General features: G+C 40.7%; 1 protein-coding gene and 1 long non-coding RNA gene across 5 annotated transcripts in view; one reads left to right on the forward strand and one right to left on the reverse strand.

Moving 5' to 3' along the window:
* si:dkey-264d12.5 (coiled-coil domain-containing protein 30) overlaps positions 1 to 19,019 on the reverse strand; it is a 32,156-nt gene that overhangs the window by 5,757 nt on the left and 7,380 nt on the right. Inside the window, exons 1-7 of one of the 4 annotated variants that reach the window (XM_047348079.1) lie at positions 13,187 to 13,342; positions 10,158 to 10,259; positions 6,962 to 7,060; positions 6,743 to 6,886; positions 6,452 to 6,564; positions 2,037 to 2,178; positions 1,458 to 1,594 (exon numbers count right to left, since the gene is read on the reverse strand). In XM_047348079.1, coding sequence (XP_047204035.1) covers positions 1,458 to 1,594; positions 2,037 to 2,178; positions 6,452 to 6,564; positions 6,743 to 6,886; positions 6,962 to 7,060; positions 10,158 to 10,259; positions 13,187 to 13,243 — 794 coding nt within the window. In that variant the 5' untranslated portion in view covers positions 13,244 to 13,342. Of the gene's footprint in view, positions 1 to 1,457; positions 1,595 to 2,036; positions 2,179 to 6,451; positions 6,565 to 6,742; positions 6,887 to 6,961; positions 7,061 to 7,162; positions 7,202 to 10,157; positions 10,260 to 13,186; positions 13,684 to 14,409; positions 14,524 to 17,599; positions 17,716 to 18,947 lie in introns of those variants that run through there. The other 3 variants (XM_047348080.1, XM_047348082.1, XM_047348081.1) reach the window with 3 other exon arrangements.
* LOC124857034 lies at positions 17,613 to 18,171 on the forward strand. The gene is made up of 3 exons (XR_007035479.1): positions 17,613 to 17,736; positions 17,869 to 17,930; positions 18,078 to 18,171. It is a non-coding gene; the product is annotated as an uncharacterized LOC124857034 (long non-coding RNA).

The raw sequence follows: 19,019 nt of genomic DNA on the forward strand, positions 1-19,019 counted from the left end.
GTACCAACACCAGCAGCTGACACGGCACCCCAGATCATCACTGACTGTGGGTACTTGACACTGGACGTCTGGCATTTTGGCATTTCCTTCTCCCCAGTCTTCCTCCAGACTCTGGCACCTTGATTTCCGAATGACATGCAGAATTTGCTTCCATCCGAAAAAAGTACTTTGGACCACTGAGCAACAGTCCAGTGCTGCTTCTCTGTAGCCCAGGTCAGGCGCTTCTGCCGCTGTTTCTGGTTCAAAAGTGGCTTGACCTGGGGAATGCGGCATCTGTAGCCCATTTCCTGCACACACCTGTGCACGGTGGCTCTGGATGTTTCTATTCCAGACTCAGTCCACTGGTTCCGCAGGTCCCCCAAGGTCTGGAATCGGCCCTTCTCCACAATCTTCCTCAGGGTCCGGTCACCTCTTCTCGTTGTGCAGCGTTTTCTGCCACACTTTTTCCTTCCCACAGACTTCCCACTGAGGTGCCTTGATACAGCACTCTGGGAACAGCCTATTCGTTCAGAAATTTCTTTCTGTGTCTTACCCTCTTGCTTGAGGGTGTCAATAGTGGCCTTCTGGACAGCAGTCAGGTCGGCAGTCTTACCCATGATTGGGGTTTTGAGTGATGAACCAGGCTGGGAGTTTTAAAGGCCTCAGGAATCTTTTGCAGGTGTTTAGAGTTAACTCGTTGATTCAGATGATTAGGTTCATAGCTCGTTTAGAGACCCTTTTAATGATATGCTAATTTTGTGAGATAGGAATTTTGGGTTTTCATGAGCTGTATGCCAAAATCATTTGTATTAAGACAATAAAATACCTGAAATATTTCAGTTAGTGTGCAATGAATCTAAAATATATGAATGTTAAATTTTCATCATGACATTATGGAAAATAATGAACTTTATCACAATATGCTAATATTTTGAGAAGGACCTGTAGTTGTTCTGAGACTTGTTTGTCATCAGAAAAGTATCTTTGGAAAATAACCTTTAAGCAGGTAATAAACATGTTTTTCATTTAGCCCACATTACTGTAATAAAAACATTTTTATTTTATTGATCTGATGTAATATTCTAATCCAAAATGTTTTCATTAGCTGCAAGTGGAAAAATCATCATAATTAACAGAAATAAAGGCTTGAAACCACGTGTGTGTATGTGATTAATCCATATAATTTGTTTCACTTTGTGAATTGAGTTACTGACATAAATGGACATTTCAATAATATTCTAATTTATTGAGATGCACATGTAATAACGAAGTAGCTCAAAGGTAGCCAGACGACTCCACAGATCTTAACCTGAATGAGAATCTGTGGTCCGTTCTCAAAAGGCAGTCAGAAAAACAGAAGCCAAGTAGTTGTGATCAGTTCCAACCCCCATCTTACTATGGTTTAGGCCCTTCATCACGACAGCTTCAAAAGAAAGTAAAATGTTCCATTCAAGTGTATGGTTGGGTAGGTTCAGCACCTGCTTTTAGACAGACAAGCTGTTAGCTTGCTGTTTTTCATGTTGTCCTCCTCCTCACTGAGCTGCTGTAATAGTTCCCTCCTCTCAGTAAGCAGCTTCTCATTTTCCATTGTAATGCACTCAACAACTTCTTTCTCCTGCAGACAAAAACAACACTTGCTATTCATCATCTTCAGCCTGACATCTGGTTGCATACGTGTGTAATCCCCCTCAACTCCTAACAGTAGGTACATGACTTATGAGTCAGACAATCCTACTTTAACAGGTATGTTACACAACTGCATTCAAAATGAGTTACTTTAGCTGGTTAGCCACTGGAAACTGAATGAGAAATCACTTTAGGGGTGGTAAAGCTTTTAGAAAAGCAACTGCAGACAAAAAATGACTGCATGAGAGAAAAAAAGCTGAACCTCACAAAGGTTCAGGTAAATCATTTTACTCGAGTTTCACGGAAAACACATTGTTAAAAATAATAAATTAGCACTAATCAGAAATGCATTCAGAATTACTGAAATAAAGCTGCTGCATAGAAAACATTCAACTTATTTTCCATAAACACTGACAAATCTGCAGACACACCTTTTTCAATGAGTGGCAGCACAAAGACAACTCCCTCTCCAGATTGTTTATCTTGTTATCACGCCATGCGGTTTCAGCATCCAGTTTCTGTTTGGTTCGGCACAGTTTTTCCATGCATTTTTCCTTCATACTGTGGTATTTACTGGACACAGCAGACAAAATGAAATGCATTGTGATCATATCCATTTCCCAAAATAGCTGCAAAGTTCATTTAAAATGCAACAATGCAACATGTATGTTTTTGGTGAATTCCCTGTAAATAGGTTTATTGTGTTTCTGCTTAATTTGCCTCCCTGTCCTAATTTATTTCCCCTTGCCATCACAGAGGGCTGTTTATTTTTATCTTTCATATAATTTTTGTAAAAAATACCAAAAGCAAAGTTAAAATGTAAAAACAGCTAAAAGAGAGATGCGTAAGCAAAACATTAACTGTCTGTCCTTCCTGATTAAAAAGTTTTAGCAACACAGCAGGATCTGTTCGATGACAATTCCTTCTTAAATTACTCAAATGTATTAGCAACCCTGGTAAAGATGTATAAAAAGGCTCATAAATTTAAAGGGTAAAGAAAATCTTATGTTAGAAATATCTGTTTTTAACTAAATCACTGGTGGCAGCAGTGTTGTTAACCCTAAAATACTTTACAATAAACAGAAGCATTCTGTAATTTAAACTCTACGTTTTTAAGCTGATCAGACCGTCAGAGCACCTAGCCATCTTCACCCTCGTCACACACGACTGCTCTGCTATTCACAAAACAAACATGGTTGTGAAGTTCGCGACGATACTACCGTTGTGCGTCTCATATCAAACAATGATGAGACTCATTACAGAGAAGAGGTTCACAACCTGACAGTGGTGCTCCAGGAATAACCTCATCCTGAAGGCCAGCAAGACCAAGGAGGTCATAGAGGATTACAGGAGGTCCAGAAGGTCTGAACACACACCCCTATGCATACAGGGGAAAGTTGGTGGAGGGTGTGGACAGCATAAAGTTTCTGGGCATCAACATTTCCTCTGACCTCTCCTGGACTGAGAACACCTCCCACCTGGTAAAGGAGGCCCAACAACGGCTCTTCTTTCTCAGGAAGTTAAAGCCATCTGAACTCTCTCCTCAGCTACTAACAAACCTTTATGGGCCACGGTGGAAAGTATCCTGTGTCTCAGCATGACAATGTGGTACGGGAGCTGCACGGCACAGGAGAGGAAAGACTTAGCACGGGTAGTGAGGACAGCACAGGGGATTGTGGGTTACCGTCTGCAAGACCTTGACTCGGTTTATGCTACGTGAGTCCAGAAGAAGGCCAGACACATTGATCCAGATCCCACCCACCCGGCTATGAGCTGTTTGTCCCACTTCCATTAGGACGTCAGTTCAGCTCCATTAAACCCAAAACAAACAGACTTAAAAACTGTTTCTTTTCCAGAGCTGTGAAGGCAATCTCCCCTCTGTAGACACTCAATATTCCATTTCATGACAAATGTCCGTTTATAGGCTGCTCTAGCACAAGCTGCACTTTATGTAAATACGTCATGCTACATCCCCATGTACATATTTCATACTTCTCTTTAGAGATGTTTTCAGCTGCTATAAGTGCTCCAATTCTCCTCGTGACGTGCCTTATAATTTTTATTTGTGTGTTTGTTTTATCTATGTGCATTCTGATCCAAGTGTCTCGATGAGAAATTATATTATTGGTCCATAATGATAATAAAGGTTCTTGATTCTCTGAACTGCTGTTTAGTAGGTCTGACAAGAAACAAAGGAGGAACATCTGGAATAGTCCTTGTTATGTATTAGTGGAGGATCTGTGATGCTGTGGGCTTGTTTGTCTTCCAAAGGCCATGGGAACCTTGTTAGAGTGTATGGCTTCATGAACTTAAGGGGGCTTTAAATAAAAATCTGATGGACTCTACCAGTGAACTACAAATTGGTGGTCATTTCAGCAAAACAATGATCCAAATCATATTCCGAAACAAACACAGAAATGGTTCACCAGAAACAAAGCCAACCTTCCTCCATGGTAATCCCCAGAACTGAATCCTACAGAAAGCCTAGATCTCTGGGCAATGTAGAGCAGTGGTAACCAAGGTTAATCCTCAAAACTTAGTATCCTACATGTTATAGATCTTACCTTGGTTTAACACACCTAAATAACATGATGGTTCATAACCAGGCCTCTGAAGAACTTGATGACATGTTGAGGAGATAATATCAACCCTTTGAATTAGATGTGTTGGAGCAGGTGTCAGGATCTGCCATTTTGGACTTTGTTTTGGTTTTGTGTTTGTTTACTTTTCAGTTAGGTGTTTCTATTCCTTTGGGTTTAGTAGTTATGTTTGTTTATTCCTTCAGTTACCATGATGTTAGTTTTGTTCTCTCTCCTGGTTTTAGTAGTTCTTTCTCCCCTCACCCATAGTTGCCTTGGTGGTCGCTTTCTCATTTATTGCTTCCTGTGCTTATTATTATTATTATTACAGTTCTCTTTGTTTATTTTTCTTCTTTGGTTTTTCTAGTTTAGTTTCTCGGTTAGTGTTTCTGTGCTTGTTTACTGTTAGGTTTATTTATTCTTGCTGCATTCTTCTTCTAGTTTATTAGTTATTTTTCCCCTTTGGCCTTTGACCCCTTTGTTGTTACTCAGTTGGTTATTTCCTGATTCTAGCTTTTCCCCATGTCCTCTAATTTAGTTCTTCCTAGAGTTTATTTCTATTTTTCCTTTCTAGCTTCTAGGTTTATTACCCTCAGGTTTGTATTCATTTGTAGGTTATGTCTAGCTTAGTTTCTCCCCATGCCTCAGTCTCACATCAGTTACTATAACAAATCATTTCCTCATTTCCCTTCACCTGGCCTGCATACCTGTTACCACTTCCATCTGACTACCTACCTTCCTCCCTCATTGGTCCATACTCCAACTCCCTCTGTTTATTAACTGGTTTATTTGCTACACTCCTCGCTGGTTCCTTATGTTTCTCACCTGTTGTCTTCCTGATGTCTCCTGGCTCCTTGTTGACATTTGACAAATTCTGTAAATCCTTCTATTATAATTATTAAAGAAGAGTGTAGATTAAATTGCACCATGTGGCTCCCAAGTGCTTGCTTGCATTTTGGTCCAAACCAATCTCGAACCGTGGCAACAGGGGCACATGTACAACCTGCAGGACACCAGTCCCTAAGAACTGGAATTGGAAACGTCTATCCTACAGGGATTATTAATAGTCTAAAATCCCTCTCTCTGTCTGCTCCAACCTTGTGAAATGCTGCAGGAGAAGACTGAGTGCTGTCCTATTGGCATAAAGGGGGTTTATTAAAGTAATGACAGCAAGCATATCAATAATCATACCCCTGGTAACTTTGTGTAAAAAATATCATTCCTTAACATAAGATTTTTCCATGTGTACTGTGTGTATAAATGCACTCAAATTAAAGGATGGATCATTTTCAGTATAAAGTTGCAACAAAAGAAGAATTAGTTTGAGGAATTTTCCACATATTTACCAGAGGTGCCTGCAGGACCGATGAAGCGCATACAGAGGTCTAATAGAGTGTAAATAGTTGTAAAAAGTATGTTGACTTTACTAATGTAGTGATTAAGAGTAGCCCAGAATATATTTGTTTATATTTTATTAGCCTTTGAGAAGCACCAGTGAGACTCTCAAGGCTGACGGAAAATTAAGAGTCAGCCTAACCCAAATAATGATTGTTTTTCTGAATCTGGCTCCCCTGCACAGCCTTGATGGCTGGCTATCTTCAACCTCTCCTGGAAGTTATGTAAACATGACGCTCTGCTCTCTCTGCCCCCTCCCTTCCCTGAGGACACCTGTGGACCTGCTCAGAACTTTGTGGCCGGTTGATGAACATTCCAACGAACCATCAAGGACAATGGCCTCTGTGACAGTGCTTCATGGACTTACTTGCACACACTCACTTGCACACACACACATGCTCAAGATAAACATATGCACCCCCTCACACCACCTTCACCGTTCCCGGCATGATGTTGTTTTGTAAACTTGTTGCTTCTTTGTGCTGAGGTTTTTTGCAATCTCAAACTGTATTCTGCTAAGGATAAAGTGTGAAATATGATTTTTTTTCCCTCTACTTACCTAATGTGGCCTCTTTTCTCATCTAGCAAGGGCAGCGCCTGTGAGTGGGCAGCAAAGCCTCGGTGACCCGTCCCCCCCTTGTCTTGTGTCATGATGTATGTTTGGATGGGTTGTACTGGAATTCTAATTTCCCCTCGGGGATCAATAAAGTATCTTTGAATTGAATTGAATTGAATTAACAGTAGACTGAACGGTATTCGAGTCAGACCAGTTTACCAATTATAGATATTAGGTTTTGCGGCATAAATAAAAATAACTACCCAAATTTCCTGAAGGTATATAGTGTATTGACAAAACACTGAGGGCTTGTTACCTTCGCTCTTCATCAATACAGTTAAGGGCTTCACAGATCTCCCTCTTAAAAACCTCATGCTCATCTTGATCGTACAGCAGAGTCTTCCTTGATTCCAGACAGCCCGGACACTCCTGTATTCCAGCATCAGAGCATCAACAAGAAGAGAAACTCTGTCAGTATTTTCTTAAAAAAACTTTATATTTTGTTTATGGACTAAACTCAGGGCTTAAACAAGTTTCTGCTCACCTGGAATGTGTCAGTGAGTCACAACAAGTTTAACCGTTCAACAAACAAGATAAAACAGATTACCTTGAGTAGCAGGCTATCCTCTAAGGGCTGGGTCTGAACCTCTTTTGTCCTACAGGACAATTCCCATTGTGAGCAGGTGTCTCGAACAGGTTGAGCTATCAGGGTATTCCTGTTGTGGTGGTAATTTTCCAAGAGCTGACAACTCTGTAAGGACAAGAAACCACATTTAAATAAATATCATATTTTATGTAGTTATTTCTTAAATGCCTGTTTACTCACCTCTGGCTGCTTCTGCAAGAGGCAATTTGTGTGAATACTAGGACTATTTTGTTCATCTTTGCAGGTTTCTTGGACCTGAATTACGTCGGTTTTCCCGGACTGAAAAAAAAACCTAGTTTTACAACATATTCGGACTTCCACTCAGCAAAATTTATAGTGTTTATAAGGAATAAAGATTGATTTGGTAACAGAACAACATACTGTGCTGTATTTGTTCCTTACAGATTTCTTCAGGTTCTTCTTTTTTTGTCACATGTAAGATCAAACAAATTTTAATATTAGCCAAGATAACCTGGCTTAATAAGAAAAGCTGTTTTCAAATTATGATTTCATTTATTAAGGGAAAAAAAAGGCTATTCTAACCAACCTGGTCAAATCTGAAAAAGTAATAGCCCTTCATCTTGAATAAATGTTTGATAAACAATAAATTATTGTTCATTTACCACATTTTTTTGCTGGAATCAAAAATCACTGAAATAGAAACACTGATTGACAATTAATTTCACATGATGTTCTGCAAATGGAATAGACAACAGGGGAAAATCTTTGGCGATTAGCAAGACACACTCAATAAAGGAGTGGTTCTGCAGGTGGGGACCACAGACCACTTCTCAGTACCTATGCTTTCTGGCTGATGTTTTGGTCACTTTTGAATGTTGGTGGTGCTTTCACACTCGTGGTAGCATGAGACGGACTCTACAACCCACACAAGTGGCTCAGGTAGTGCAGCTCATCCAGGATGGCACATCAATGCGAGCTGTGGCAAGAAGGTTTGCTGTGTCTGTCAGCGTAGTGTCCAGAGCCTGGAGGTGCTACCAGGAGACAGGCCAGTACACCAGGAGACATGGAGGAGGCCGTAGGAGGGCAACAACCCAGCAGCAGGACCGCTACCTCCGCCTTTGTGCAAGGAGGAACAGGAGGAGCACTGCCAGAGCAGGCAACAAATGTGCATGTGTCTGCACAAACGGTTAGAAACCGGCTCCATGAGGATGATATGAAGGCCCGATGTCCACAAATGGGGGTTGTGGTAACAGCCCAACACCGTGCAGGACGCTTGGCATTTACCAGAGAACACCAGGATTGGTAAATTCTCCACTGGCACCCTGTGCTCTTCACAGATGAAAGCAGGTTCACACTGAGCACATGTGACAGACGTGACAGAGTCTGGAGACACCGTGGAGAGCGATCTGCTGCCTGCTGTGACAAGAAGGTTTGCTGTGTCTGTCAGCGTAGTGTCCAGAGCCTGGAGGCGCTACCAGGAGACAGGCCAGTACAACAGGAGACGTGGAGGAGGCCGTAGGAGGGCAACAACCCAGCAGCAGGACCGCTACATCCACCTTTGTGCAAGGAGAACAGGAGAAGCACTGCCAGAGCCCTGCAAAATGACCTCCAGCAGGCCACAAATGCGCATGTGTCTGCACAAACGGTTAGAAACCGACTCCATGAGGATGGTATGAAGGCCCCAAATGGGGGTTGTGCTCACAGCCCAACACTGTGCAGGACGCTTGGCATTTGCCAGAGAACACCAGGATTGGTAAATTCTCCACTGGCACCCTGTGCTCTTCACAGATGAAAGCAGGTTCACACTGAGCACATGTGACAGACGTGACAGAGTCTGGAGACACCGTGGAGAGCGATCTGCTGCCTGCAACATCCTTCAGCATGACCGGTTTGGCAGTGGGTCAGTAATGGTGTGGGGTGGCATTTCTTTGGAGGGTCGCACGGCCCTCCATGTGCTCGTCAGAGGGAGCCTGACTGCCATTAGGTACCGAGATGAGATCCTCAGACCCCTTGTGAGACCATATGCTGGTGCGGTTGGCCCTGGGTTCCTCCTAATGCAGGACAAAGCTAGACCTCATGTGGCTGGAGTGTGTCAGCAGTTCCTGCAAGATGAAGACATTGAAGCTATGGACTGGCCCGCCCGTTCCCCAGACCTGAATCCGATCGAGCACATCTGGGACATCATGTCTCGCTCCATCCACCAACGTCACGATGCACCACAGACTGTCCAGGAGTTGACGGATACTTTAGTCCAGGTCAGGGAAGAGATCCCTCAGGAGACCATCCGCGGTCTCATCAGGAGCATGTCCAGGTGTTGTAGGGAGGTCATACAGGCACGTGGAGGCCACACACAATACTGAGCCTCATTTTGACTTGTTTTAAGGACATTACATCAAAGTTGGATCAGCCTCTAGTGTGTTTTTCCACTTTAATTTTATGTGTGACTCCAAATCCAGGCCTCCATTGGTTAATAAGTTTGATTTCCATTGATGATGTTTGTGTAATTTTATTGTCAGCACATTCAACTTTGTACAGAACAAAGTATTCAATGAGAATATTTCATTCATTCAGATCTAGGATATGTTATTTGAGTGTTCCCTTTATTTTTTGAGCAGTGTGTTTTGATGACCAAAAACATAAAAGTGTAACCTTTTGAAAGGCCTCCATTCTTTTACATCTGGAAAGAACTTTATACCTGTTGAGAATTTCTTTTTGGGTTTAAACAGGATCCGTTTTTGACATATTATTTGGGATTGGATAATTGAATACAAATTATATATAATTATATATTATTTCATAGAGATTCAGCATTTGGTTAAAAGGAGGACTATCTGTTGTTTGACTTTGATAAAAAGGCTTTATATCCCATGATGCTTTTCAGGAAAAATAGGAGTTGGACTGAGGACTTCATGCTAGTTTTTCTGTGTTTCTCAGGGCTTTCTGAGCTTGTCAAGTTTGTCACCTTTGGTGTTGTGTATGATTCGTTCACCCTTTTTTCACTGAAGTTCATCTGAAGCATTGATCTGTCTCCTCTCACCATTAGAATAATCACAACATACAACAATACCTACACCAAATATGATGGTGGTAATGTAATGGTCTGAGGATATGTTGTAATAATTGTAACTAATGGACCATGAATTCTTCTATGTAGCAGAAAATCCCAAAGGAGAATGTTTGGTCATCAGTTTGTGACCTTAAGCTCAAGGACACTTGAGTTACGTAGACCTGAATAACAACCTATTATAAGGTTAAGGGGTAAAAGGTTTATTTAGCTAATCTTTGATATAAAATATTGTTTGATAATATGAGACAAATGACATATGACAAAAAAAGCAAAGGGAGAAGAAATCTGCAACGGGTAAATACTTTTCATGGCACTGTATACACCGAAAGACCAAAATAAATGTCATACATTAGTTAGCTCATTAGCTTGGCCTTTCTGAACCCTGAAGCAACCTTGAAGGTTCCACACAGCCAACTCCAACTGCGTCACCATCTCCTGGAGATTTTCAACCTATGACAACACCACACAGCAACATAATATCTGATATTTTGTATGACGATTGGACCAATGGATGTCTGGTTGGAGTAGCTCTGTTACTTTTCATTCTGATGAATTGTTTTTAAGAACTCAAATTCCTCTTGTGGTGATAAAAACAGATCTTGTGGACGATTATCCTCTCAGGTATCGGATGCTGTACAGCTGGAAAGATTTCTGCTGATACATTTTCACTTTTGGACATTTATTACGGTGCATCACCATAGCAACAAGGTGTTTTTTTACAACTGGGAACAGCTGATTAATATCAAAAGTTAAAATAATACTTTAACTACAACCCCAAATCCCTGATGAATTGAAAAGGAGACGTCGTGGGTGCAGGAAAAGAGAAGAGAGAGAAGGAGGAAGTTCAAACCATCTCTTCCTGCGATCATGATGGGCAATGTATGATTGTTGGGAAACAAGATGAATGAACTCCAAGCCCTACCAAGGACCCGGCCAGAGTATCAAGAATGCAGTATTATATGTTTCACTGAGACATGGCAGCAGTGGCAGCAGGATCATATCCCCGACTCTAGTGTCTCTCTGCCAGGCTTTCTGACCATACAAGCAGACAGAGATTTAAAGAGGAGCGGAAAATGTAGAAGAGGTGGACTGGCAGCATTTGTGAACAACAGATGATGTAATCCAGGACACGTTACTCTGATGTGTCGTCTCTGCAGTCCAGATGTTGAACTATTAGCAGTAAGTTTTCGTCCATATTATTTACCCAGAGAGTTCACCAGTGTTATTTTGGCAACAGTTTACATTCCACCTTCAGCTGTTGCCAACACTGCATGTGATGCCATCAGCTCAGTTGTTGCTAAGCTACAGACACAAAACCCCAATGCTTTTGTGGCAATTTCTGGTGATTTTAACCATGCTTCACTCTCTGCTACACTTCCAACGTTTCAACAATTTGTCAGCTGCTCTACCAGAGAAAACAAAACATTGGATTTGTTTTATGCAAATGTCAAGGACTCATAAATATCTACAGCAAAACCTCCTCTAGGCAAATGAGATCACAATCTTGTTTTTCTCTGCTCGAAATATAAGCCTCTTGTTCAGAGGCAACTTGTAATAAAGAGGACTGTGAGAAAATGGTCACAGGAAGCTGAAGAAGCTCTGCAAGGTTGACTAGGACACACTGTGCCAGCCACATGGAGAGGACATCAATGCCATGACTGAGGGTGTAACCGACTATATAAACTTCTGTGTGGATAACATCATCCCCACCAGAACCGTGAGATGCTTCCCCAATAAAAAACGCTTGATCACCAGTGACCTGAAGGACCTGCTTAACAAGAAAAAAAGATCCGTCAGAGAGGGAGACAGAGAATTATTGAGGAGTATACAGAAGCAACTTAAAGTCAAGATAAGACCTCTATAGACCTGTTGCCCTGAAATCCCACATCAAGAAGGTCCTAGATAGACTCCTGTTGGCCCACCTGAGTAAGCAAACAGTAAACCATCAGGACCCCCTTCAGTTTGCTTATCACTGTGGAGTTGGAGTTGAAGATGCCATCATACACCTGCTTCAACAAACCCACTGTCATCTGGACAAAGCCAGCAGCACTGTGAGGATCATGTTCTTTGATTTCTCCAGAACATTTAACACAATCCAACCTGATTTACTTTGTCAGAAACTCCAGAAGACTCAGGTGGAGGCCTCAACAATCTCCTGGATCAAAGACTACCTAACAAACAGACCACAGATTGTGAGACTGAAGGGTTGCGAGTCTAACCAGGTAGTCAGGAGCACCACAGGGGACTGTACTCTCACCATTCCTTTTCACTCTGTACACCTCAGACTTCCAGTACAAGACAGACTCCTGTCATCTGCAGAAATACTCGGATGATTCTGCAGTTGTGGGGTGGATCAGAGATGGACAAGAAGCTGAGTACAGGAAGGTGGTGGACCGCTTTGTGGCATGGTGTAGAAACAATTATCTCATTTTGAACGTGACTAAAACAAAGGAGATGATTGTAGATTTTAAGAGAAACAGGAATAAGTCAAAAACTATTTCTATCATGGGAGAAGAAGTGGAGGTGGTGGAGGAGTATAAATACCTCGGTGTTCACCTGGACAACAGACTAGAGTGGAGATGCAACTGTGAAGACATCTACAAGAAGGGACAGAGCAGACTGTACTTCTTGAGGAAGCTTAGGTCCTTTGGTGTTTGCAGCAAGATGCTGCATATCTTCTATAAGTCTGTTGTGGAAAGTGTGATCTCTTCTGCCATCATCTGCTGAGGAAGCAGTATCAGAGCCAGGGACTTAAAAAAGCTTAACAAGCTGATAAAAAAGGCTGGCTCTGTTCTGGGGACTCCTCTGGAACCTCTGGAGATCATTGTGGAAAGACGGATTCTTCATAAAATGAAGAACATTATGGAGAACCCTGAACATCCTCTTCATGAGACTGTCCTACAACAACAGAGTGTCTTCAGTCAGAGGCTTCTTCAGATCTGCTGTAAGACGGAGCGCTACAGGAGATCCTTCCTGTCCACAGCCATCAGCATCTACAACGGCTCTTTGAAGAAACCTTCATAATATGAGCTATAACAACATTTAATTTACCTTTGGGATTATTAAAGTATTTTTGAAGTGAATTGAATTTAAATGGAAGTTAAACTTTTAGTGGTTTTCAACATGTATAAAAATGTTTTCAAATCAATGTCTTGAGTTGATATTTTGCCAGATGTTTAGGAAATATTTTCTTAAATTGCTCAAAGAAGATACATTGACAAGAACGTCAGAAACTGAGACAACAACTTCACAGTTATTAATAATCTCTAGACTTGATCACAAACAAAGATGGAGAGCTTGTGCTGTCACACACTAACTTTTCTATATGAAAAGAAGACATAAATGTTCTTCTTTTTCCTTCACTTGTGTTTACTTACATTTCCCTTCTGATTTTCCATAGGCTGTCGTGTCTTCGCAGTTAATTTTTCTTGCATATATACGTACAATTTGTCACTCTTTGTCAGCTCAGCCACTTCAGTCTGTAGAAAACAAATAACGCACCTCTTTTCCAGTCCATACACATTAGGTGAATACTTTGAATCATATCAATAACAGAACAGGCGGTTTCCAAGGAGATGTAAGAGAAGGTTTCATAAGAAAGCATCTCACCCAGTCACCATGGTGTGTTGTTAATTCAATTCAAAAATACTTTATTAATCCCAAATTGTTTAATTGTTGTTACCAAGTAAAATGAGCTTGGTAACAACAATATTGTCTTATTCAATGTGGGTCAGTGGATTTCAGAACGTTGAATAGGTGAATTTTTCTTACTTGTCGGTTTGGAATGTCCCACATGATTCATTGTCCTTTACTTCCCGTATCTCGTCTGGTAATTACAGTACTATGCAAATGTTTTAGGCGGATGTGAAAAATGCTGTAAACAAAGAATGCTTTCATGAATGGAAGTGTTAATCATTTATTTTCATCAATCAACAAAATGCAGTGAATGACCAAAAGAGAAATCTAAATCAAATAAATATTTTATGTGACCAGCCTTTGCCTTCAAGACAGCCTCAATTCTTCTAGGTAGACTTGCACACAGTTTTTAAAGGAACCCGGCTGGTAGGTTGTTCCAAACATCTTGGAAAACTAACCACAGATCTTCTGTAGATGTTGGCTTTTTCACATCCTTCTGTCTCTTCATGTAATCCCAGACACACTCCATGATGTTGAGATCAGGGCTCTGTGGGGGCCAACCCATCACTTCCAGTAAGTGTTGTTCTTCTTTACGCTGAAGATAGTTCTTAATGACTTTGGCTGTATGTTTGGGTTCACTCACTTAGCATTTTGTAAATTGATAAAAATAAACAATCATCATTTATATGTCTGAAAGCATTATTTGTTTACACCATTTTTTCACACCTGCCTAAAACTTTTCCACAGTACTATATATAGTTGAGCTCCTCAAGAGTTTGTAGCTGGAAGCAGCTCCTCAACTCTGCAGCTCAGATGAATCACAACCATGTTAATGTCTTAAAAGTGATGCCCATCTGAATCAGCCAGGACCACAATCTAGGCCACTACTAATAGGTTTTGGAGGTCTTGGAGCAGCCTCTAATTACAAGAAATACAGCATTTTCATTTAAAAAAATTAACTTACTTTATCGTTTTCTTTGTCATTGTCTTGGTCAGCCTTCACCTCTCCAGTTAGTGACCGCTGCTGCCCCTGCAGGGCTGATTTCAACCTCTCAGCTTCCTCCTGCTGAAACGCTGCCTGTGACAAACGCACATTCTGTTCAGTATAGAAGCAACACATTATTTTACTTGTTTTTATAAAACATATTCAAATGTGCTGTTTAATACAGCTTTTTGAACAAAGCTAAATATTTCAAACTAAACTGAAGAGGGTTGAACTAATTCAATTCAATTCAGTTCAAAAATACTTTATTAATCCCAAAGGGAAATTAAATGTTGTTATAGCTCATATTATGAAGGTTTCCTCATAGAGCCGTTGTAGATGCTGATGGCTGTGGGCAGGAAGGATCTCCTGTAGCGCTCCGTCTTACAGCAGATCTGAAGAAGCCTCTGACTGAAGACACTCTGTTGTTGTAGGACAGTCTCATGAAGAGGATGCTCAGGGTTCTCCTTAATGTTCTTCATTTTATGAAAGAATCCGTCTTTCCACAACGATCTCCAGAGGTTCCAGAGGAGTCCCCAGAACAGAGCCAGCCTTCTTTATTAGCTTGTTAAGCTTTTTTAAGTCCCTGGCTCTGATGCTGCTTCCCCAGCAGATGATGGTAGAAGAGATAACACTCTCCACAACAGACTTATAGAAGATATGCAGCATCTTGCTGCAAACACCAAAGGACCTAAGCTTCCTCAAGAAGTACAGTCTGCTCTGTCCCTTCTTGTAGATGGCTTCACAGTTGCATCTCCACTCTAGTCTGTTGTCCAGGTGAACACCGGGGTATTTATACTCCTCCACCACCTCCACTTCTTCTCCCATGATAGAAATAGTTTTTGACTTATTCCTGTTTCTCTTAAAATCTACAATCATCTCCTTTGTTTTAGTCACGTTCAAGATGAGGTGATTGTTTCCACACCATGCCATAAAGCAGTCCACCACCTTCCTGTACTCAGCTTCTTGTCCATCTCTGATCCACCCCACGACTGCAGAATCATCCGAGTATTTCTGCAGATGACAGGAGTCTGTCTTGTACTGGAAGTCTGAGGTGTACAGAGTGAAAAGGAATGGTGAGAGTACAGTCCCCTGTGGTGCTCCTGTGCTGCTGACTACCTGGTTAGACTCACAACCCTTCAGTCTCACAAACTGTGGTCTGTTTGTCAGGTAGTCTTTGATCCAGGAGATTGTTGAGGCCTCCACCTGAGTCTTCTGGAGTTTCTGACAAAGCAAATCAGGTTGGATTGTATTAAATGCACTGGAGAAATAAAAGTACATGATCCTCACAGTGCTGCTGGCTTTGTCCAGATGACAGTGGGTTTGTTGAAGCAGGTGTATGATGGCATCTTCAACTCCAACTCCACAGCAATAAGCAAACTGAAGGGGGTCCTGATGGTTTACTGTTTGCTTACTCGGGTGGGCCAACAGGAATCTCTTAATAGTAATATTTAAAAAGTAAGTTGTAAACCGCTGCTTCACACAACCCTACAAACACAGACATGATGTGATATTAAAGAAGGAAAAGAGTCAGAAAAATCTGGATTAATCATTGTTTTCAGCTGAATTTATAAATGCTGGTTGTGACATAATTCGTGTTTCAATAATTATCACTAACTGGTGTTTATAAATCCTGTTTAACTCTTGGTTGCAGCAGTTTATAATTTCTGATAAGTTGATGGGAATTCATCTCTACATGCTGAAGTCCATTCACAATAAAAAATTGTCCTGTAAAACATGATTAATAAATTAAGCTACATATATTTGGAAAACAAGACAAATACTGTGATTTATGTGAATAAACTATTTCCCTCCACTGCGGCCCTCCTACAGAAACTCAAAATACAACAAAGGAAGGATCAAACATTTATTGGAATAAATCTTTGTAGGTGTCTTTCAGTGGAAAACCCAAGTGGTTTCCATTTCTTCATTTCTAACTCAGCTCAGGTTAACCATTTTAACCGCTTGGTTGGAAATAACCTATTACTGTTAAAAATACTGTTGCTAAATGATTGAAACGGTTGGAAGGATCCCCAACACTCATCAAAACTGTTTTTTGAATGGATAAAGCATGTTAATATTAATTAAACCTAAACCCTTTCAAATATGTTTAGACTATGTATTCTCTGACAGAAATCCAACAAATTTAAATGAGCTCTTCCAATTTTGCCAATAAGAGTAGTGAAATATCCAGTCAGAATTAAGCTCGGACGTTGATGATTGCCTAAAATAACTGGTTTCTCTGCAGCTTTTCCATGGACATCTATCCAAATATCAATGGAGATAAATAATGAACCTATTTTGACCCTATGTGGATCAGAACATGATGAGTGTATGTAAACTCTTGACTAGAACTGCAGTTCACTCGCAAACTAATAAAATGTACAGTTTTTTTCTTATGGCTTTGAACTGTAATCTCCTATAAACTGGGTAACAATTTACAGCAGCAGCTATTTTTGGATGGTTCATTTTGATCCTGTGAACATAAGTTCACTGCTGGGATCTTGAACAACATCCAAAGTGCTCTCAACAGGGCACAAATCTGAAACTGAAACCGTTTAAGGTAATCATGCATGTTGATGTAATCACATATTTCTGATGCAGATTCAAAAACATATGATTTAAAATCACTATTGATTTCTTCTTCTTCTCTCAGTTTTTCCCTTTCAGGGGCCGCTACAGCGAGTCATCAGTCTCCATCTAACCCTATCTTCTGCATCATCTTCTTACACACTCAATACCTTCATCTCTCTGGCTTTCTCTTCATAACATCTAACATGAGTGGTCCCTCTGATATACTCATTCCTGATCCTTTCCATCCTTGTCACTCATAAAGAGAACCTCAACATCTTCATCTATGCTACTTCCAGCTCTCCCTCCTGTCTCTTCCTAGGTGCCATTGTAGAGACCATTCAACATGGTCTGAGCTGGAGGTAGCAGAGATGAGGAAAATCAACACAGAAAATCACTACTGATCATCCAGTTTTATTATCACCAGTGAACAAAATGGAGACTAACATGGGTTATTTATGTATGGAACACTAATCATTTATCATAATAATGTTATAAGCTTTCAAATTGCTCTGGTATGAGATTTTACCAATAATGTCCTGACTTCTGTGAATAGTTATTTTTTTATTTTAGCTGTGTTTGGTCTCAGAAAGTGTCTTACCATCTTCTTCAGAGCGTTTTTCTCTGCATCCAGAGAGCGGACTCTGTTTCTCAAGGCTCTTATCTCAAGGTCCAGACGGTCATTAAGCTCTTTGGCCTTCCGCAGTTCGACCATTTCTTCATAAAAAACAAAAAGCGGTAACTTACTGACTCATCTGATTATGAATAATACATCTACGCAAATTCATTTTCTCAGGAAATATAGGTTTTACATAAAACCAAAAATGGGGATTTTAATACAGAAATGATTTTTTATTACGACCTTCACAGTCATGGTGAAGACTGCTGACTTGACAGCTGTCCAGCAGAGTCTATGACAACCTCTATATAAGGTAAGATTCAAAAGGTCATTGCTAAAGAAGCTGGCTACACAAAGCGCTGTATTTGAGAATATCAATGAAACGTTTAGTGAAAGAAAAAAGTGTGGTACAAAAAACAATAAATATCTAAAAATGCATTTTTGTTTTTGCTTTTTCTAGAAAAGCCCAAACATGAACTGGATCTGCAAATTAGCTAGGTACCTAGAAAGCCTATCTACAGGGCACTGGTTGCTTTTGTGACATTGACCATGCTGTCCCTGATCAATAAATTGGAATGAATTAATTGTGAAGTAAAGGTCATTCGAGAGTACTGGGAACATTTTCAAGCAATGGAATGCAGCCAGTTCTTTAAAAGCCACCACCCACTGATGTATTCAGGACATGGACTAAACGTGCTGCAGTCATTGGCTACTCCTGCACCAGTGACAACACCAGAAGCGTCTTACAGATGAAAGTAAATTTAGCATTCTTCTTGTAAAATCAATGTTACAGAGTCTGGAGGAAGAGTGGAAAGGCACATAACCCAAGTTGCTTAAGATCCAGCATAAAGTTTCCACAATCAGTGATAATTTGTGGTGCCACGTAATCTACTGCTGTTAGTATACTGTGTATTACATACTGTGTACGTAAGTCAGCACAGTCATCTACCACGATGTTTTAGAGCACTTCAGGCCTACTTCAGACTCAACAATGCAGGTGACCTGAAACCGCTATCAAAGCAACCTGGGTTTCCATTACACCTCAACAGAGCTATAGGCTGATTGCCTCCATGCCACGCCACATTGATGCAGTAGTTCATGCAAAAGGAGGCCCAGCCAAGTAATGAATGTATATTCTGTACAGTTTATGAACATACTTTCAGTACACTGGCATTCATGTGTTAAAATCTCCTTTTGTATCGTAGTGAATCAATATATCTGTGCTTCACTTTTGAATTGAATCACAGAAACTATTAATCTAGTTGCCCTTCACTCATGTAATTTCTCTAATTATTAGAGTTGTACATCTAATAAAGAAATAAGAGCTTACCGTATTGTTTAAGTTTTTCTACTTCCTTCCTGAGCTGCTCCACCTCCTCCTGTGCTGACTGCAGCTCAGGCT

Source organism: Girardinichthys multiradiatus, chromosome 20 (assembly GCF_021462225.1).
Source record: "Girardinichthys multiradiatus isolate DD_20200921_A chromosome 20, DD_fGirMul_XY1, whole genome shotgun sequence".
Taxonomy (NCBI): domain Eukaryota; kingdom Metazoa; phylum Chordata; class Actinopteri; order Cyprinodontiformes; family Goodeidae; genus Girardinichthys; species Girardinichthys multiradiatus.